We start from the raw sequence: 21,328 nt of genomic DNA, 5'->3' as shown, positions 1-21,328 counted from the left end.
GAAAAAGTTTGCACGTGCTGTTGTTGTGTTTTTTGCGGGTGATCAACTAAGAATGCTCGCGCAATTGATAACAGGTGCAATCCGCTGTATTTAAATGAGGTGTTGCGTGTCTTAGGGTTTGCGCCATGGAGAGTCTGGATGGAAAGCAGGGTCGCAAGCGCAAAATTAAATTTGACGCGGTGGAGTTGGAAATATTAGTGGAAGAGGCAAATAAACACATTCATGAACTACAACAAAGAAATTTAAACATTACCAAAAGTGTTGTGCCGTATTCAGCACCCCTGCCGTGAAAAGCACCCCCTCGTCGACATATATTACCCACAGATCTCTTATTCACGAGTAAATGTCAAAAAGGACTAAATGCTCATGTTTAATTTATTACAAATGACAACGTACACACAATGACAAAAATTATATTCTCATTCCGTGTCACGTTCTGTTTAGCATCCAGTTTTGTGTTAATGATTCATGTTTAAATGCGCTCATGGATTCCACAATAGTCATACTTTCCCACAATCACAGTCACAGATAACAAAAATCGGGTAAATGGTTATTGATGTAATTAATTAATAGCCTGCTTATTGTGTTGTCTTCCATAATATTTGTAAATATATATAATATAAACTCCTAAGTATGTGTTTGTGTGAGTGTGTATGAGGGGGTGCTTTTCACGGCAGGGGTGCTGAATACGGCACAACACCACAATAACAGCAGCCATCGGTGCGTAATGCTGGGCAGATTAGCACCTTCCTTTCGAACGTATTAAATACAGACGCAATCACAATCCCCGCAATTACTTTTAGGCTTGGTAAATCTCATTGCGTGTGGTAAATGAACCTATTTGCATTTTCCCCTCCCAGTATTTAGCGCTTTCTGGCAGGTACGCCCCATATTGATTATTCATCAGGGCAAAAGTAATAAATGAACAGCGTGTGCTATTTTCATTTGAGAGACGCAGTCCTCTTTGCACCCTGTTAGTAGATCAGCTCGCACATTGGTTTGCGGGTGATGTCAAGTTTGCACACGTTTTTACGCACACAAACCTTTAGTAAATCAGGCCCTAAGTCTATTAATGATGTAATTTATAGTTATTAACCCGTGTTCCTTCACTCACAGAGGTGTTTCTGACCTGTTGTTGTTGCTGATTTTCCTCTCTCTTGTCCTCTCAACCCCCAACCGGTTGAGGCAGATATCAGCGACCTTCCTGAGTCTGGTTCTACCAGAAGTTTTTCCTATTAAAGGACATTTTCCCTTAGCTGGTCAGGATGGCGGATTGTATTGAATAAAAATGTTGATGCAATCTATTGGTTTCCCTAATGAAGCTTAATGAACCTTAATGATTATTTCTATGTTATTGATGTAGCGTTCCTACTTAATTTTTATAAACTCATTGGGGGGGACCACCTTTGCTTACAAAGGAAACATTGTATACATTGTATTTATCAGTCTGTCATCTGAAAGTAAATTCTAATCTGGACTGGTCTGAGTACATCGAATCAACAAACAATGGATTAATTCAAGGGGAAATTTATTACACGTTCAAATTAACAGACAAATAGACAGATAAATGCAGTTATATATATATATATATATATATTTGCATATAGGTGGGAATGGAGGAGGACATTGCTGAAAATAGATAATGACTTATAAAACCATTAGACTCATTTGGTTAACATCAGAAATGAGAGGATAGGAAATGAAGAGGAGACAAGGATAAAGTTTTCCAGACCAAAAATTCAATCTAAAATAAATATATAAAATTAGTAACTAAAGATGGTAATTAACCAAAACTGTGATGTTTAACTTTAAAGAAAAATTAAAGTTGACTTCCCTCGGTTCGGTTGAAAGAGACACCAACGCACTCCAGATGACCTTCCTTACCGAGCCGTAGACCGGTTGAGCCGAAGTGGAATTCTGCCAAGTAGACGAACAGCCGGCCTCGGTGGGATGATCCGGGGCCCGATGGACGCTCCTCAGGATGCTGAGGTCGGCCTGCCAGCAGGTCGACGGCGCTCTGGTTCATCTCGGCTGGTTTGGCTATTGTACAGTATAGCCTGGCGTGGTTGAAGGGTGATGATGCTGGGAGAATCTCGTTGGCCATACGAGTGTAGAGCCAGAATTGTCGTTTTTGCGGTATGACCACATTACGAACCAAAAGGAAACCCCAAAAATGGAAAAACTCGGACTTGACTTAAAAGTATAAGAAAACCAAAGCTTCTCTGTGGAGAATACTACTCAGTTTTCTTAATGATACAAAAGTAAAAAAAATCAAAAATGAATTACCACAAAAATAAGGGAGGATTTCAAGCTCCAGGAAAGGATAAAGCTAATCAAACTCAAAGACTCAAAGATGCAGAGGAAAATGACTCTGGAAAAGAAAAGACGGCTAAAGGAGCCAAAGGAATATTAACAATCTCAACTCTGTCTCTACTCCATTCTACTCTCTTCTTGTTTTCTATTCTAACAAAACAGTTCAAGCACCCTAGTTTTGTCCCTAGGGGCGGTCAGAGTCCATGGGGGGGTCAAGTATTCTCTTCACCCAATCATGAGCTGCTAAGGTACTGGAGTTAACGCCTCTCATCTAAAGTCTCCTCCTTACCTTAACTTGTTAAGATAAAAGAAAGGAAAAGAACCTTATAGATTTCAGTTTATACAAATGATAGATTGAGTTCTATACTTGGACGCATTATATATATATATGTGTATATATATATGTATTATTGGTTTTCATGCATACTATATCTTGACGAACACACATAAGGCATCTGGTTACATTGGTCCTGTGACTTATATATACTTATTATAATAAAGGACCTGATATCATTTAAAAAGGCATAGTACGAACAACAACAAAATAGTTCACCCATGCTGCTGAACTGGAGACATACACTTTAATTTTAAAGAATGGGAAATCACATTGAAAGTTTGTTAAGTTCATTCACACATTCCATTCTTAAAGTTTTCTGTCAGAGCTGCGTAAGGCCTGACAGGATGTGAATTGTTCTGGTTTCTCTCAAAGCGATGACTTTTACGACTATTGAGTCCTTTGTTCCTGGTTGTGTCAGGCCCTGATGGGGCACAAGTCTTCGCCTGGTGCTTTTAACAGGCGGTTCAGGGAGAGGTTGATGTGGATTCTACTCGTGCTGCTTTTAAGGAATCTCTGAAATTCTTCTTTGGTTTGTTTATGGATAAGATGTGTATCTTTGTAGGGCTTCCGAAGGCCATTCCTCCCCAGGTGTGACCTCACTGTCCGTGACTCCAGGTGTCCTAAACCAGGCCTGGATCACTACATTGACTAATTGGAAATGAGTTGAACTGTATTGCTGAAGAGCCTTTAGATGATGTTTGTCATTATTATTGGTGCTATATAAATTAAGATGAGTCCACATCAGCTTGTAGCTCAGCTTATATTAGCAATTTTACACCGTTGCTTTTAGGGGGCAGCTCCATTAACATTGGTTCAGCGCCTGCATGCTAATGGCCCTCCATTCCCATCCTGGAGGAGGCCGACAGTGAAGGAGGTGCCGCCTCTTCATTCACAGCCAAAGATGCTGATAGAACATGTCTGGACTGGGCATGACCAGTAATTGCTGCAAACTGCTCCTTGTGAAGTAATTATAATAGAGGCAGGCTCTGGCCTACACTATCTTTGGCAAACCAGCTGTTCCAAGAGACAATTTACAAAATAAACTACAAGCCTATATGGACTACTTGCAAGGTAAAAGAGTGGTTGACCGATTTTCATGTGTGGATGGAGTAAAAAATAAAGGAATAGAGCACTCACAATGCATACTTATGCAGTTGTCTCTCACAGGTCTGTGGGGCAGTATTAGTTCAGTAATTTCAAAATTTCCTCATCTTTATTCCCTGAGGTAAAGCCAAGCACAATGAAATTATGTGACAATGTGCAAATACCACTGATCTAGTTTTGGGTAAACTAAGTAGAGTGGTCTTACATGTCACTGTTTATAAAGCAGGTGTACAGTATATCCTTTGCTGTTTGGGCTAGTTTTCATTTTCCCTACATGTTCTGATATACTGTACATCCAATGAATGAGTTCATTTAAATTCAGCTTAATCTTAATTCTGTTTAATTTCCAACACTGTAAGAAAAGGTCACAAAGCCAAGTAAATTAGAAAACCACGAGACACCATGTGTCTGGTCTTTTATGACTGGTTCAGTTGTAGGGAATGAGTGCTTAGATTTTTTAAAAATTCAACAGAATAGTTCAAGGAAATTAAGTTCACATGCAGCTTTTAACTGGTAAGAGTAGCCATAGTTGCAGCCCTGAGATAGCATAAGTTCAGCTTTGTGTGCTTGTGACTGTACGCTGCATTTAAGGATCCATCACATGTCAGGTAGCAAAACTCAGGGAATCAGAACAGCTTTGTTACTTTTTGTGTGCCCTTGCATAGCATTTAATCTTAGTCTCGCAGTCATTAGTTGAAGTTACATATCTATCTATACGAGCAGAATTCTTAAAATCTGGTGAATATTAAAATTGCTCAAATTATGTTTAAAACATCTAATAAATGATTAACTGAGCACAGAGAAAATGTTTTTTGAAAGAGAAGAGGGATATAATTTAAGTGTCATTTAAACTTAAGGATTCATAGCATATGTACAATAAGAAAGAGCTTTTGTATTTCAATTCATGGTGTAAAACTATGGAACAAGCTAAAGGAGGAGCTAAAACAAAGTCAAAATTTAATACAATTTAAAAAGAAATATAAGGAGGTAATTTTCACAAAATACAGGAATATGGGTGGCTGAAGGTACAAATATGTGTGCGTGAACTGAGGTATGCTCAAATGCGTGTGTTTATAGATGGCCAAACCATTTTTTGGTTTGATTTTAAAGACCTCTAATTTGGTCAGAAGCAAGACTTGTCAGTTTTTGAAGATCAACTCACAGGCACATGTATGTGTTTTATATGTCTAAGGGTATTTATGGGTACGTGTATATGTCTATATGTCTATATGTGTACATATGGGTATGTCTATATGTCTATACGTTTATATGTGGGTATGTGTATATGTTTATATGTGTACTCGTTTATGTGTACATGTGGGTATGTGTATATTTCTATATGTTTATATGTGTACATGTGGGGATGTGTATATGTACCGGTATATGTTTTAATGTGTGTACATATGGGTATGTGTATATGTCTATATGTTTATAAGTGTCTATGTTTATATGTGTACATGTGGGTATGTGTACTGTATATGTGTATATGTTAATATTTCTATATGTTTCTAGGTGTACATATGGGTATGTGTATGTATATATATGCAGTACTGGAGTTGTAAAAAAAAATCAGGGGGGATGGTGGATTTTATCATATGGGGACAGATAATTTGTGCTGATTACAAATAATATAATATATTACAAATAATAGCACTGACCAAAACACCTGCAGAAATACTGCAGGAATGACATAGCAGCAGTTAAATGCAGCCTTCTGTAAGCTTTAAATATCCACTGGGCTTACATCAAATACATCAAAACACAACAATAAAAAACAGTTTTCTGAAATTATCAATATGCCTCTGTCCTTCACAGGATAAGTAAAATGGATCACTGCATAAACTCAAAATCTTAACAAGAATATTTGTCTTATTTCTAGTTAAAATGTCTCATTTTAGTAAAAAAATCTCATTACACTTAAAACAAGACTCATCACTGGAAAAAAACAACAATTTTCACCTGTTTCAAGTAGATTTTCACTTAAAATAAGTAGAAAAATCTGCATGTGGAACAAGATTTTATTGCTTGTAATGAGAAGATAAATCTTGTCCCATTGGCAGATTTTTCCTACTAATTTCAAGTGAAAATTGACTTGAAACAGGTGAAAATTGTCAAAAAAGTTATTTTTCTGGTGTTATTTTTCTGGTGATGACTCGAAATGTTGAAATAGCAATAATACCAAAATCATTGATGAAATGACATAAGGGATGGAAAGGGGGGATGGCAGTTTTACAGGGGGGATGATTTTGACCGTTTTTATTTCAGGGGGGATGCCCTCCCCCCTCATCCCCCCTCAACTCGAGTACTGTATATATGTGTATATATGTGTATATATGTTTATAGGTGTACATATGGGTATGTGTATGTGTATATATGTGTATATATATGCATGTTTATCTGCATATGTATGAATGCAGGCTATAGATGGGGTGTATGTTCCCTCAGTGGTCTGCATTCAGTTACCCTTAGTGAGGGAGGTTTGTGGGGGCTTGTATGGGTGTCTGGGCCCTTGGTGGCAATACCCGCGGATTGGTTGGATGCCTCTCGTCACTCCCTGTCGCTCACCATCGCTGTAGAGACTTCTCCGCAACCGGGGTGGGTCGGGTGGTCGCCCCCAACCCGCCCCAGGGCTCGCAGGGGGTTCCCGTTGTGGGATGGGGATGTCTCTGTGGCTGACGGGAGGATGGTGGGGAGTGTCTGAGCTTGCTCTCGGGTGTTGCTGTGTTGTTGGTGCTGTGTCTTGTGCTGGCCAACAGGGGGACAGGATACTTCCTGGTCCTGTTCTTGTTCTGTCACGGGGGGGTGGAGGCTTGGTTGGGGGACTGGATTTGTATGGTTGTGGATGTATGAATGTGGACATGTGTGTATCTATGCATATATGGACAGTCAAAAGTATGTGTGTATATGTATGCTTTAATAATGCATGTAGAAATATCTGTGAGTAAGAATGCTTGTAATGAATACGATTGTAAACAGGTGTATATAAATTCACATTGTAAATAATATAGGGTTTTATGTATAGATGAATACAAGGACTAAATAATGTTTATATACATTGACATATAACTGCACATGGCAATATTCCCTCAGGTATCCGCTCATTTATACTCAGGTATACCAAAACATATATTTATACAACTAAACTAATTCTTACGATTAGTTTATTTAACTTCTATAGTATTGAGTTCAAGGGGTAGGAGTTCATACTTTTTTTATTTCAAGACTGCTGATACCAAAAAAAAGTCTCTCTTGCATTCATTGTTCATATAATAAATAAAGACTTTAACTTATATAAAATATTTTAAATATTATTTCCTTAATATATTGATTGATTATTACCATTGTAATAATTCATATTATTATAATAAAATATCACCAAATCATTTGTTAGTTATCCATCACAACAAGATCCTTACTCATCACATTTAAATTGTCTTGGTATTTAGCTCTATACAGCTCCATTTCTTTCAAATCTGAAATACTCATTTATCTAACAATATACATGTTCCACTCAGCATTCCAGATGCTTCTGAGCTCACAAATGCTGATCTCCGAACGAAGTTAACATAAGGAAAGATTGTAGTGGCATTTTCTATTGTGACCCCTCACCCACATGGCTATATATTCTTGATGCGGGATCACCCATCACACCCAAAATTCCAGCATGAGTTGTTTACCCTTTACATGAGAATACTTCCACCAGATTATTTAAATCACTTATTTTCTCGTGCAGGTAATAGACACAATTATGAGAATCCAACTTTAATAAACATTGTTATTAACTTCTCAAAGATTTTCAAGCATATTTTTTGACCAAAAAGAGATTCTCTACCCTTCTCTGCTCCTAGAACCCTCAGGATTTGGATATGGATGTCAGCACCTATTGACATGCGCTTTTTTTAAGTATCACCATTAAATTTAGTTTTTCACCTGATTTAAAGAGCTAAATTGACCCCATATTAGGAATAATAGAGGTGGTGTGATAAATACTGTAAATAATCAATTTAACTTTGGGTTCATTCTTTGGGACACACTTTTTGTGTGTGTGTGTGTGTGTGTGTGTGTGTGTGTGTGTGTGTGTGTGTGTGTGTGTGTGTGTGTGTGTGTGTGTGTGTGTGTGTGTGTGTGTGTGTGTGTGTATCCCTCACAGGTGTCAAACTGAATCCCAGAAGGGCCGGTGTCCAGCATGTTTTAGATGTTTCACTGCTTTAACACACCTGATTCTAATTAATCATCATCACCAGCTTGTCATCAAAGTCTGGATAGTTCTGTTGGTGACACAGTCACTTGTATCAGGAGCGTCAATTGGGTATGGCAAGGTATGGCAGCCGCCACACCTTGGCTTCAAGGGAAAATGTAAATGTTTGTTTTTTAAATACATTTATGGAATTACTTTGTCTATTTGTATTGATTATTCTATTACTCAATACATATAGAATAACTACAAATGCAAATCAGAACAACATGATCGATTTCACTAGTTATTTTACACTGTAAAAACTCAAAATCTTAAGAATATTTGTCTTATTTCTATTTCTTATTTAAGAAAATAAGACTCAAAAACAACCATTTTCACCTGTTTCAAGTAGATTTTCACTTAAAATAAGTGGAAAAATCTGCCAGGGGAACAAGATTTTTTTGCTTGTAATGAGAAGATAAATCTTGTTCCACTGGCAGATTTTTCTACTTATTTCAAGTGAAAATTTACTTGAAACAGGTGAAAATGGTCAAATAAGTTATTTTTCTGGTAATGACTCTTGTTTTAAGTGTAAAAAGATTTTTTGGCTAAAAATGAGACATTTTAACTAGAAATAAGACAAATATTACTTTTTTTTTTTAGTTTTTGCAGTGAGTGAGACTGCATTTGAAAAAGTTCCAATTTTCTTGACCACACAGATAAGCTCCATAGACTTCTGTGATGAGTATTCGCTGGACGTGTTGATTGATATTCTAGTGAAGTTCTGTGACTCAAAACCTTGCCATACCTTAGCTTCGACTCAATTGACGCCACTGACTTGTATCATGGTGCAATGAAGCAGGGAAACATCTCAAACCTGCAGGGACACCGGCCCTCGAGGACTGGAGTCCGACACCCCTCTAACGCATGACCGTTTTTTCAATTTTAGAATCCTAAAAGCTTAAAGATAATATCTGGGCTCATTAGATGGAGCAGAAAGCCTCCTTCCACATCAAATAATTGTGCTCCAAAGGTATTTATACAAAACAAATGGAGGCTTCCCGCATCTTTAGCTTCAGAAAAATCATCACTGACTCCACTGAGAACCCAGTCCACTAGATGGAGACAAACCCTCATCCCCCTCATATGTCTAATGGAGTCAACTGAGACAACAGGGTTCCCAGTGTTTCCACGGTTTCCACCGGGAGGGAGGCAGCTGATGTGTGAGAGGCCACCTTAAGGCCAAAGCAATAAAAATTAGCTGTATTATAAATCAGGTGATAAGAGAGATAAACTACAAGTTAACTGTGTTTTATAGTTGAATATTACCTAAGTGTCAAACAAGCTGGTTTTTGCTGGTTCCACGAAGAAAACACAAAACATCCCCAGTGAAAACATGAAAGAGTTCTATTGAACTTGGAGAGAGATGAATGATACACGTATAGCTGGTGAAATCAGACCACGTGTTTACACTGAGCTCACATATGTATTTTGTGACACTGAGAATGGATGTTGAGTTTTCCTAGAAGTACACCACTGCCCAGTCTCAGTCGCTCCTCCTCCACGAAGGCCATGTGATACAGGTCAAACATAGGTTGACAGGAGAGGGAGGAGGCCCCCATGTCATTATCCACAGAGAGTAGACTGAAACAAGAGTTTACTGTCTCTGTGACGAAATTTGACAGACAACGAGTGATATGTGGAGTCTTTGAAACTGAATACTGGCAGCTATCTTGATTCCACCTGGACGTATAATTAAGGATGTTCTGATGCCGGCGAAGCTACTGGAAATGTGGACAGGAGAGCGAACTGACATGGATCAAGGGAGGGAAACTCAGTCAAACAAAAACATTTCTCATTCAATTGACGAAATTCTCAGAAAGCCCACGAGTGTCAGAGAGGAGCATAGAGTTCTTCGAAACTGGTCTGTCATAATAGAAAACAACCAACTGACCAACCAGAACTCACACACAGGTAAGTTTTTAAGTGTTGTGAAAAAAGAAAACAATCTTTGCATGTATATATGAATTTATTTAAAAAATGTTCTCTTTGTTAACAGATACTCCACAATTTAGACTAATTGAAGAGTTTCCAAAATCTGTCATGAACTGGAAGAGTGAGTGTTGCATTTGTTGAAAGGAACTTTTAATCTGTAATAACTTGTTTAAGCATAATGCGCATAATGCATAATGTTGACATGGTGATAACAGTAAAGATGAAAGAGACAGTTGTTTCTTTACAGGACAGACAAAGAAGAGGCAAACCAGGGTAGCTTTCACACCGTTTCAAGTGCAGGAGCTTGAGGCAGTTTTCCTAAAGACTCACTACCCCAATGTGGACACCAGAGATGAGCTAGCCTCACGCCTGCAGCTCTCCGAGGGACGCATACAGGTAATAGGACACATGCTGGTCACTCTTCTGGTTTTTGATTTCGTATCAGAGTTGCATATTTCTATAATATCAAATAAATACACAGCCATCATTGACCGGGAACATTCAATCATGCTGCCATAAACAGAGGAAAAGTTTGTTATCTTCTTGGATAATCCTCACCGCAATTCTATTTGATTGCATTAGGACAAACTAAGAATGAAAAAGAGCCAAGAACTAACTTTGCCATAATTTTGCAACTTATTTATTGATTTTTTTTTTTGCCAATATATATTGTCAATATTGTGACCCAAAGTAAGGTAAATGCCTCTTGATAATGGATTTATTTTACTAAACAGTTGTCAGTAAAACAACAGTAATGGTCTTTGAACAGATGCTTGAAAAATAAATTACCCTTAGGATGATATTGTTAGGCAAGATAAGATTAATAAGATTTGGTTTTTCACTGTTGTCATAATTAATCCCTTAATGCCTGATGTATTGTATTTATGTGCTTTTCTGAGACCTCTGCTTAATCCTCATAATCAAAACAATTAAAAAAAAGTTTTATACAACAAAGCAATTCTAAAAAAATATATATAATAAACCCTTGAAAAGGGGGGGTTTCTGTGAATTATTTTATATATCAGCAATTAAAGGGTTAACCATTTTGATTACCGTACATTTTGAATTATTGACAAACTAAAAGACAAATCTGAACTTTTATAATCCTCAGTATCTCTTTTTAAACCCAGTGTTACAATTTGATACTCACTGTTCATGACGTTTTGTACACTTTACAGTTTTGGCTTATTTTCAATGTTTAGGGAGAAACATTAAAGAAATAATCAACAATTCACATAGTGGTATTCTAGTTTGTTAAACATTTAAAGTTCATTATGTGCTGTTTTTGCCTCAGATCTGGTTCCAGAACCGCAGGGCCAAGTGGAGGAAAACTGAAACCCTCAAAGAAATAGATATGATGAGCAGGCAGTCCTTGCATTCAACCAGTCATCATCTGCTTTATCACAAGGTAATAATACATATACTCAAAGGTGATTACATTGGAAAATCACGGGTGAACATGTGGTGATGGTGTTCCTGCACGCTCTCTTTGCTCTGACAGGAGCCCCCGCTGCATGCGGCGTGCTGGCTGCCATGCTGCTTACCTAAACCTTTTCGATCGGGCCTCTGCTTCAGATTCACACCAACACAGGCTGTGCTGACCGACACACACTCCCCAAGTCACAGGACTCTCTGTTTTGACACACTGAGGACAGAACGATAGCACTGTTGTTATCTTGCAATGTTGACAGAATTCTTTTAAAGTCTTATTTTTATCAAATGTGATAACAAAAATGACTGTGAGTCTGAGTGTGTGTTGAAAGATGCTGTAATCTTTGAAATGTAATAACTAGTCTATCTAATTTCCAATACATGTTACATTGTGAGTTCCATGAAGAAATTGAGATCAAGCTCAGTGTCACCTACTGAGGCTTTTCTTCTTTCTTTTTTTTTTATTCACAAATAAAGTTGACTTCTGAATGTAAATCTGTGGTTTTCATTGATCAGACCATGAGGTAAACCTGTACTGATGTATTTCAAATCAAATCAAAGTGTGCAGGCTACATGTCTCTCAGCAGACAGCTGTGTCAGTGCAGTGCTGTGGTGTAGCAGAGCATTGTGATGTTTTTTTTCATGACACCACACTTCCTTGTCAAAGATAAGATACAGCGCCTTCCCTGAACTTTTCATCTGTTTGACATTCTGACAACCTCTTCTTATCTTAATTTGGGCTCGTAAGCTGAGGTTATTTGCAGGTCAGCAGGGTGATTTGCAGGACTTGTCAGACCAGTTCAAAGGGGACACATGAGTTAATGATATTGCTGTGTCTCAGAGCTGTGGAGGTGTGTAAAGAACGGTGACTTCAATACGAAAAGAGAGAGAGAGAAAAAAATCTGTGCTTTGTAATATCTAAATGCATTGTGATTCGTAAATCAGTTTTACACTGTGGGCTACTGGAAGTACATTATATGACTTTCACCCTTTTCACTTTTCCAATCCTTTTTCCTCCTCACAAGCTGTCTCTTTTAATAGTCGTGCAAAAAGCTCACATCTGTGCTTTTTGGAAGAAGAGCGACATATTGTACGACAGTTTTTAAATATTTACGAAGTAAGATAAAGTAACAAGCCTATTCAACATTGGTTTAGTGACTTATTTGGCTGTGCTGATTAGAGGGTTCTGAGAACGGTTAAACTTTTCACCTCTGTCATATCTGTAATTATTGCATGTGTGATAAATTTTATTGCTGGATGCATGGGTGGAATTACACAGGACTAAAATAGTTAGTGGAGAGCAAGACAAAACCTTGACCACACTTGTATAACTATCATTTTATTACAAAGTGGGTTTGCTGTTATGATTACAGACTGGGATATAGTTGCCTTTCTTTTAGTTGTACATGAAATTCCTCCAGTTAAAGGCTTTGAAAGACATATGCTGATCGTTACAATAAAAATACCTCAGGAATGGATACAGTCAAAGTTTTTCGTCAGATGTTTGCTTGTTAATGTTGCGCATTATGTCTGATTTAACACTTTTTATGTGTCCCTCTTTGTTTCGTCTTTCTTTTCATCATTTACTCTGAAAGCTTTTTGATATTTGAGCTAGGAAGGTCCTCAATAAAGACAACAAGGTTACGTATTAGAGAGATTCTTTTCATAAGGGCTATTATGAGCCAACAGTGCCATAAAAGACTCAATAAAGATACTCTCTTACAAAGTCACTATTGAAGATTCTAAGCGAGGCGTTATCAATAAATACTCAATGGAGAAAATTGTCCAAAATGACTGTTCCAGTAGCAGACAATATTTTATTGAATCATTTTTGTTTGCATAAATGAAAGTGTTGGGTTTTACTATTGAGCTTGACGTTGAGATTTTTTTTTCTTCATTCTGTTTTGTGTGTAATATATGATCAATTTCATAGGTTCCTCATAGGTTCTTAAAATGTGATTACCCCTTCAAGCTGCTCCAGGGAGGCATCTTGAGCAACATATTGCTCTCACACACATCCCTCTACATTCCAACAACACTCACGAAGTTCACAGGTTTGTGTTAAGGACAAAAGCTGTCGCCATCTCTCTGTTGCAAACTTATGCAAGGCTGCCGAGCTTGCTGCTCCCCACTCAGCATCCACCTGTAGACTCCACATCCAAAAAGGGTGGGTGCAGGGGGGTAAGTTGTTGCTCATCACTCCTCCTGATATCTCGGAGAGGGTATTACCTATGGGTTATCTGTGGATTATGAGCATTTATTATAACAGTGATGAAGAAATATTTGTATTGGCTGAAATTAGGTAAATATGACCTCAGATCAATGACAACAACTCAGGACATAGTACATTCACTTTTTAATTTATGGAAAATAAAAGCTAAAATGCAAACTGAGTGGGAGAAAATAGAAAATGACCTCAAAGAACTTGTTTACAGCGACATTCTGTAGGTGACCTCAAACCTCAGAAAAAGTAGCTCACTCCCAGACGTTTATCGACAGCTGTTAAAAGACAATACTACACAATGATAAACTACTTTTCTGTCTATTTTGAGATGTGTTGCTGCTATCAAATTCAAAATATGCTAATATTTTCAATGAAATGATAAAATGTCTCTGTTTCAACATCTTATATGTTGTTTATGTTCTGTTGGGAATAAAATATGGACTTTTAAGATTTGGAGAAAAAAAAACATTATCTTAAACTTTTAAAAAGTAACTTCTTTTTTGTGATCAACTGTTTTTTTTATTATTTTGTTGATGCATACAATTAAATTGAAAAATTATGCACGCAATTATGTGCAAATATGTTTTATGTTTGTTTGTTTCTTGTTTTGATATGTTTTTATTTTTTGTAAAGTTACTTGTCCTTTTATGTATTTTCTTTTATATGAAACTGAATTTATTTTTCTGCTGCCATCTTGACCAGGACTCCCTGGCAGAAGAGATATTGTATCTCAATGGGACTTTCCTGGATAAATAAAGGATAAATAAAAATAAAATAAATATTATATAGCAAAAACCTTTAAATCACCCGTCCCCCCACCCACCCTGTAGCGATCCCACAAGACAACAATAACACAACAACCGGACAAAACAAGCAAGACAAGAAAACAAAAAAAATAATAATAAAATTTGATAAATGTTCAGTCAATGTAAAAAGTAACTTCTAATTTGTGTGCTGCTGTCACACAAGGGAAAAAGACCATTCAACAATATACATGTTCCACTCAGCCCAGAGTGAAAAAGACAGGAAAACACACACACACTAGGGTTTAATCATCCAGACAAACCTCATTGTTTCGCTTTTGTTTGTCTCACCATCTTAAAAACGTATGTATATATACATATATATATATATATATATATATATATATATATATATATATATATATGTACACATTTTCCCATTCATTCATAGATAGATAGATAGATAGATAGATAGATAGATAGATAGATAGATAGATAGATAGATAGATAGATAGATAGATAGATAGATAGATAGACCAGCAGATGGCGCACTTGCACCCGTGAATAAGCAGAAATGACCGGTCTGTTTTCTTGTGTGCCATACAAGCAACAACTCTAGCCGGATTTCTCAGCAGAAGGTTTGGTTTGTCATCATGGCATCCTCGGATACTCTTATCTGGGTACATAGACAACCATGACAGTGGGGATGTTGTAATTTCTCTGGGGTGATTCGGTCCTCTGGCTCTGGCTCTCAGAGAGAGAGGGGGGGCGGATACTCAGCATCCCGCAGCCTCCGCCCGCCTCTTTCTGTCCGGGACGCTGGAGAGGCAGAGGCGGACTGAGGCGGACAGCACATCCATAGGGGGGTGGGGGGGCTCGCAGAGACGCCTGCGGAAGAAGGGGCGATGGCCGCCGACGGAGGATGCGCGGAGTCGGTGGACCAGTACCGGGCCGAGGTGGACAGGCTCACGCAGGAGCTGGCCGAGGCCAACCGGGAGAAGATCCGCGCTGCAGAGTGCGGGCTGGCCGTCCTGGAGGAGAACCAGGCGCTCAAGCACAAGTATGCGGAGCTGGAGGGCGAGCAGGAGGCTCTCCGGAAGGAGTTGGAACAGCTGCAGGAGGTAAGGAGGTCGGGGGCGCACAGGGATGCGCCCCATCAGCTGCGCCCACTTTGATTACATGTGTCTGTGTCTTCTCATGTTTGGAGCAACAGAGGGTGGTGGGGAGTGGAAAAGGGTTTCCCCCAAGAAGAAACAAAGAATGATCAAAAAAGCATTTACTGAAATACAATATAGTTGAAGATAATTCAGCTGGAATGTGTGTCTATTTGAATATTAGATGCTGTTAGATGCAGTGAAAATGGCAGCAGCAGTGGAGACAGTCTGTGTCGCAAGCTCAGGAACTCTCCACCTCCACACTTGTGCATGTCCTTCCCTGTCAACAATTATTCCCTGGAAAAAAAAAGTCCTTACTTTTAGGTAACTCTGCTGGGAGCCATTGATATTTTGCCAAAGCATAGTCTATTTCTGTCTTCAGACCTGTTCACTGGAGTCTGTGTGGTGGCTCTGTTGTTCATTGATCCAAAAAGCATTTTCATAAAGATACCAAGGGCGGTAACAAGAGTCGCATGTAAGAAGTATGTAAGGATCCAAGTTTGCAGTTTACAGTCTAATTTCTCTGCCAAAATGAACATAGCCTACATTATATATGTGCAGCAGAGAAAAGTGCTGTGGGACCCAGCCTGAATATTAAATAATGAATGCTGGGGGGATGGGGGGTGGGGGGCTTATACATTTACACATTAATGCACACATGGATCTTTATATAGTAACAAGATGCTGATGCTGACAGGGCTTCCTGGTTCAAGGTTATGGCAATCTCAAAAGACCAGGAGAAAAAGCAGCTGAAGGCGGGTTGTGCCTGTGTGCACATGTAAAAAATATTTTTCAGCTTTCCAAGTCTTGTCATTATACAATAGAGTGTTATCTCAAATCAGCAGTCTGTGGTTGATCGTTTATGAAAGATGTCTGCAGGCTGAAAGGCAAGGCTTAAAAATTACAAATAAGAATTAAAAAAGTGTAAATTTGTCATCAGATTACAATCTTTTATTAAATGTGATAATGAAATTGGGAGAAATGTGTTATTTATTGTTCATGTTCACTGGTTCTTTTTCTTTTTAATACATGCAATACCAGACACCTGCCCATAAGTTAGTCTAGGGATTTATATGAGACCTTTATTAATAGTGAGTCACTGAATTAGTCAACAATAGGATCATTAGAAATGTATATTTACCCTGCACTATAGATAGATATCAGCTCTTAGAATTTTGCATGTGTGGTTTTATCTACACGAGCTGTACCTGTCTGCTTTAATTCCACAATTTGACTTTTGTTTGGGCCTCACTCTCTGTTAGCTTTTGAGGTTGAGAACAGCAGTGAGTTCAGATGAAGACACAGTCTGACTCAACTCTCTCGTTGGGTGATCTGATAGATGGTGATGGAGAATATGATAAGGGAGAAAGCAAAAAGAAGCAGAAGCATAAAAATATTGGCAGACAAGTGTGTCTGCTTCTGTGCCCAGGCATTTGTCTGACAGCAGGTATTTTATACTTCACAGTAAACTCACAGAAAAACCAATTTTTGCTCCAACTTGTCGTTCATATGCTGCTATAAATATGAGAAGTACCAGAACTGCTGCTACAGTAACAACACATCTATCCTCCCTTTACTCGTGACAGGTGCCTTGGAATTGGAAATTACCTGTGGGTATTATTTATAATTGTCTAACAACAGGTCTTCATGTAGAACAAATATCCAGTTCTGCATGGACATGTTCAGCGTCCACGCGTGTCCTACTTGCTCTTTGCCCTAAGTCCAGATCACAGCTGGTGGAGAACAAGTGCTGGAAGCAGTGCTTGTGGTACACACACACACACACACACACACACACACACACACACACACACACACACACACACACACACACACACACACACATGAGTCACAAACTAAGCATAATTACTTGTGCTGCACAAGAGTGCTGCGTAGGTGAGGTGAGCACACCAAGGTGGACTAAATTGGTACAGCTTTACAAGGTTTTTTTTAATCTGCTTGTAATTAAAATGGGCAGCAATGAAATTATGTCAGTCCATGTTTTTTCCTTTAGAAATGATCATTACACTGTTTCTGCTCGTCTAAATTTGTGTTTTGTTCATAAACAGCTGCATGCATCTGTTTGTTGCCTAAGAGGCCAAAGAAAAAATACAAAGCAAAGAGTGCATTTTGGGGCTTTCTGTTCTCCTGTTCATTCCTGTCTTCTTCTCTCCCTCGTGGCCCAACTGCTCTCTCGTTCTTTGTATCTGAGTGTGTACATGTCGCTGGATAGCTGCATAAGCAGTGACAGAGACACCACAGCCCCTTGGTTCTGGCCTGTTAGTGCTGTCTCCGGGCAGATCATTGGACAGGACCGAGTAAGCAGCAGATGAGGGGTTTGCTATCGCTGCAGAACAGAATAAACTGAGTGTTCATTGGATTTTACTTTCTTTCTTGGCATTAAAATCTGTTTCTCACTAGTCTGTACTGTTTAATTTAGGAATTAGATCCTTGAGTTTTGTCATTTCTGCTGTTGTCATGACTCATCTTTTAGATTTAAAGCCCAGACGGGTATTGACATTTGTGATGTGACGGCAGGCAGTTTACAGGTCAGTTCTGCTTCCGGAGCTTTGGGCCGAACGAAATGCCAACTGAAATCTACATCAAATCCATCACAGGCAAACCTGAAATACCAAGACAAAGAAAGAGTCGTGATTCATCTGGTTGATATGAAACTGTCCTCTTGACGGGAGTGGACTCTATGACGTTAACAGACTGTGTATTGCTGCATTCGGTTTACATCGGTGGTCTAAAACACTGTTGCATTTTTTTTTTTTATTATTATTCTAATTATTTTCCAGACACCTAACTTTCTATTCTCACATTCCCTTTACGTGTACACATACAGAAATAAATATGTTTTATAGACTTTAATAAATGCTGCATTCCTCTTCAGGGTCTTAGGGGTCTGCTGGAGCCATCAAACACCAAGAGAAAGGCAGGAGACCCCCTGGACTGATCGTTAATCCTCAATCCTGCTCTTTTGTTTCCCTGCAGATGTGGAAGATTTATTTTAGTTGCAGATTATCCTGAGGACTTACCTTACAGGCTAGAACGCACTAAAATGCACTTAGAGACTCACAGTCAATCAATCAGTCAATCAAACTTAATCTGGCACCTTTCAAAATAAATCAAACTCCATTCAAAGCACTTTGCAAGTGATCAACAAAAGTTGGACTAACAGTAAGATTAAAACTTAAAACACTTGTAATATAAACAATAATAGTAAATGACAATGCATCATGTCATTTATAAAATATGACATGCATGTACAGTACTATGCTAGGTAAATATAATATACAGTATTTAAATTAAACAACCAAAGAAAATAATAATGATAAAACAAAAACTGGAACTGGAAAAAGTATGAGAGAAATAATAAAAAAAAAACTAAAACATGAACATTTTTAACATACCATAAAATCCAGACCGACTAAATGGGTTTTTAGCTTGTGTTTAAAGATGTCAAGAGGTTCCGCTTCTTTAATCTCTTCTGCATGGCTGTCCCAACCGTTTGGATCACAAGGACTAAAAGTAGCAACATCAAATGTATTTGTTCTCTTTGTGCAACAGCTAAAAGAAAGGGACTGATGTATCAGAGGCCTGCAGGCTCATAGGTTGTAAGCAGTTCTGAAAGGCGTTCTGCTACAAAGCCATGCAGTGTCTTATGAAATAATAGAAGAATTTTGAAATACATACTCCATGAAGGCTGGCATTTAACAGACTTCAAAACCGATATAACATGTTCCATCCTGTTGGTTTTAGCACTCGCACTGTAAAACTTTAGTTGATTTGTTTTGTACTCTCAGACCAGTTAGGAGCGCATCCTTTTCCAGTCTGCTAGTTAGAAAAGTGTGCATTAATCTCTACATTGCTCTGGGAGAGAAATAGCCTAAATTGCGGGAATGCTCTCAAGTAATAAAGAGCTGTTTTTATAACAGGCTGCAAATGTGCCTTGAAATTCAAATCAGAGTAAAATATCACTTTAATTTCAAAGATTTTGGCCACTGAAAGTCATTTAGTATTTTTGTAACAACCAGTTACTTGGCAGATCAAGCTTAATGATCAAAACTTAAAAAGTAGACCGTGTTGATCAGTAAGAACCATATCAGTGACAGAAGATGTGACTTTTTTGGTCAATTTAATGCTGAATCACTTGAAACATCAGAGACTAGTGATGGTGAGGTTTTGAAAGTTCTGCTTAGCCTTCATTCATAATGTATAACAATGCACGGTGAGATTTGTTTGATATTCTGTCAGCGGTTATTGGCTCAGTGTTGCAGTCAAAACTCGTGAGCATCAGAATTAAGATTAATTTATCTCCCTGCTTTGCGTATTTGACAGATATTTTTGGATGATTGGAGAGAAGGAAACAGTTATTATTTGTGCGTGATGTTGCTCAATACACCCTGGTGATTGAGACCATCACAGAAGAGAAGAAGGCAGGTTGTAAATCAGACTTTTGTCAGCAGAGAGAGACAATTAATAAGTCTTTTCTGTCTGGTTTGCCTCTTCTCCTCCTCTTTCTCCTTATTCTCTTCTTCTTTGGTAGCAGTAGTTATTAGAAGGGCAGTAAACATGGAAAGAGAGGCTGAATCAATGCCTCATGAGACGCTGTTCCTCCTTCCTTTTCAGCTCTGAACCAGCATCTCACCATACCCCTCCCCATCTCCTGTTACCCCCTCCTTTCCTCCCCTACGGTGCCTCCTGGAGTGAAGTGGTAATTATGCATCGATTTCTGCTCAGTGTGTTGAAAGTGTATTATGTCAAAGCCACACTGCACTCCATTTTGGAGCATACATTGTGGAAACCAGTGTGTGCTGGTGAAAACACATCAGACTGAATTTACAGTAATGTCTTTGTATGATGTATCACAGAGGTGTAAGATCAGCACCTTCACAAAGAAGCTGTGTTTTGGCACTTTGTTGGCTGACTTTTACAGCCATTCTGACTGTCTTAATTGCTTTGTGATTGCCAGGATGGTGTTTGTAGGGGAGGAGACTAGGTAGTTAAATGAATGCTGAGCTGCAGTGTTGGTGAGCTGGTGTGCTTGACCTGTGACCCCAGAAACAGGCTCAGAGATGCAATCTGGCATGCAGATAAGGACCTTTGTGTCCTCGTGTTTTGTCAGGAACTTTTATGCAAAGTGGGGCTCCAAGTGCTGTTCGAGGACCTGAAGGGAAGATCTTTTGTTTTGAATGTGAATCGCACATCAGGACCTTTTTTTGCAGCTTGTGCTCGTGTCCGTTTTGCTTTTTTGGTGGTCATGTGTTGTTTCAGTTTGTCTAACAGGATAGGTGGGCGTGTTTGAGTGCAGATGTTGCGATTGAGACCGTAGAGGGAGGGGGCAGAGCGTAGGCCGACGGTTGAGAGTGACTCCAACTCTTCAGTCTTCTCTCTTTGTTGTCTCAGATTTTTAAGGCAGTATTGTATATAGGAAGAGAGAAAGTGCAGACTTCTCATTGTATATTGAATGATATAGAATCTGTCTGCATAACAGAAGGAAATCTGAATGAAATGTGTTTCTGAGCCTTCATGCCGACTGCATGTTTCAATACTATGATCTTCACATGAAACAAAGAAAGGCCTCAGTTTATCTGCAGAGACTGCCCAGCCCAGCCCAGCCCTGCCATGAATATGTTTTTCCAAAAGCTACCTTTTGCTGCAGTGAAATATAGTAGGAGCAGGACTCCCTTTCCTGCAGGCTGCTGTATTGATTAGTCATCTACTTTGGCTGTGTGTGCTGCAAACTGTGAAGGCGTAGCAAAAATCAGCCTCATCTTCTCACACGGAAAACTTTCGTATGCATAATTCAAAAAGACTCATTTTCTTTTTTCATTTTAGGACCTA

At 38.6% G+C, this 21,328-nt stretch overlaps 2 protein-coding genes across 5 annotated transcripts in view; both read left to right on the top strand.

The window, feature by feature from the left end:
• Nucleotides 1–9,542: 9,542 nt before the first annotated feature.
• LOC133444676 (intestine-specific homeobox-like) lies at nt 9,543–11,852 on the top strand. The gene is made up of 5 exons (XM_061722548.1): nt 9,543–9,905; nt 9,991–10,047; nt 10,174–10,322; nt 11,221–11,334; nt 11,428–11,852. The coding sequence occupies exons 1-5, from the start codon at nt 9,701–9,703 to the stop codon at nt 11,587–11,589; spliced, it is 687 nt and encodes a 228-aa protein (XP_061578532.1). The 5' UTR covers nt 9,543–9,700; the 3' UTR covers nt 11,590–11,852.
• A 3,062-nt stretch (nt 11,853–14,914) lies between these two features.
• bicd1a (bicaudal D homolog 1a) overlaps nt 14,915–21,328 on the top strand; it is a 37,040-nt gene continuing 30,626 nt past the window's right edge. For all 4 annotated transcript variants that reach the window (XM_061721356.1, XM_061721358.1, XM_061721360.1 and 1 more), the window contains exon 1: nt 14,915–15,445. In XM_061721356.1, coding sequence (XP_061577340.1) covers nt 15,230–15,445 — 216 coding nt within the window. In that variant the 5' untranslated portion in view covers nt 14,915–15,229. The remainder of the gene's footprint in view (nt 15,446–21,328) is intronic.

Source organism: Cololabis saira, chromosome 5, assembly GCF_033807715.1.
Source record: "Cololabis saira isolate AMF1-May2022 chromosome 5, fColSai1.1, whole genome shotgun sequence".
Lineage (NCBI taxonomy): Eukaryota > Metazoa > Chordata > Actinopteri > Beloniformes > Belonidae > Cololabis > Cololabis saira.
This window is presented reverse-complemented; position numbering and strand designations above follow the sequence as displayed.

Coding starts and splice junctions, on each gene's coding strand:
- LOC133444676 (XM_061722548.1), top strand. CDS start 9,701: ATGCCGGCGAAGCTACTGGAAATGTGGACAGGAGAGCGAACTGACATG. Junction 9,906..9,990: donor CAACCAGAACTCACACACAG/GTAAGTTTTTAA, acceptor CTTTGTTAACAG/ATACTCCACAATTTAGACTA. Junction 11,335..11,427: donor ATCATCTGCTTTATCACAAG/GTAATAATACAT, acceptor TTGCTCTGACAG/GAGCCCCCGCTGCATGCGGC.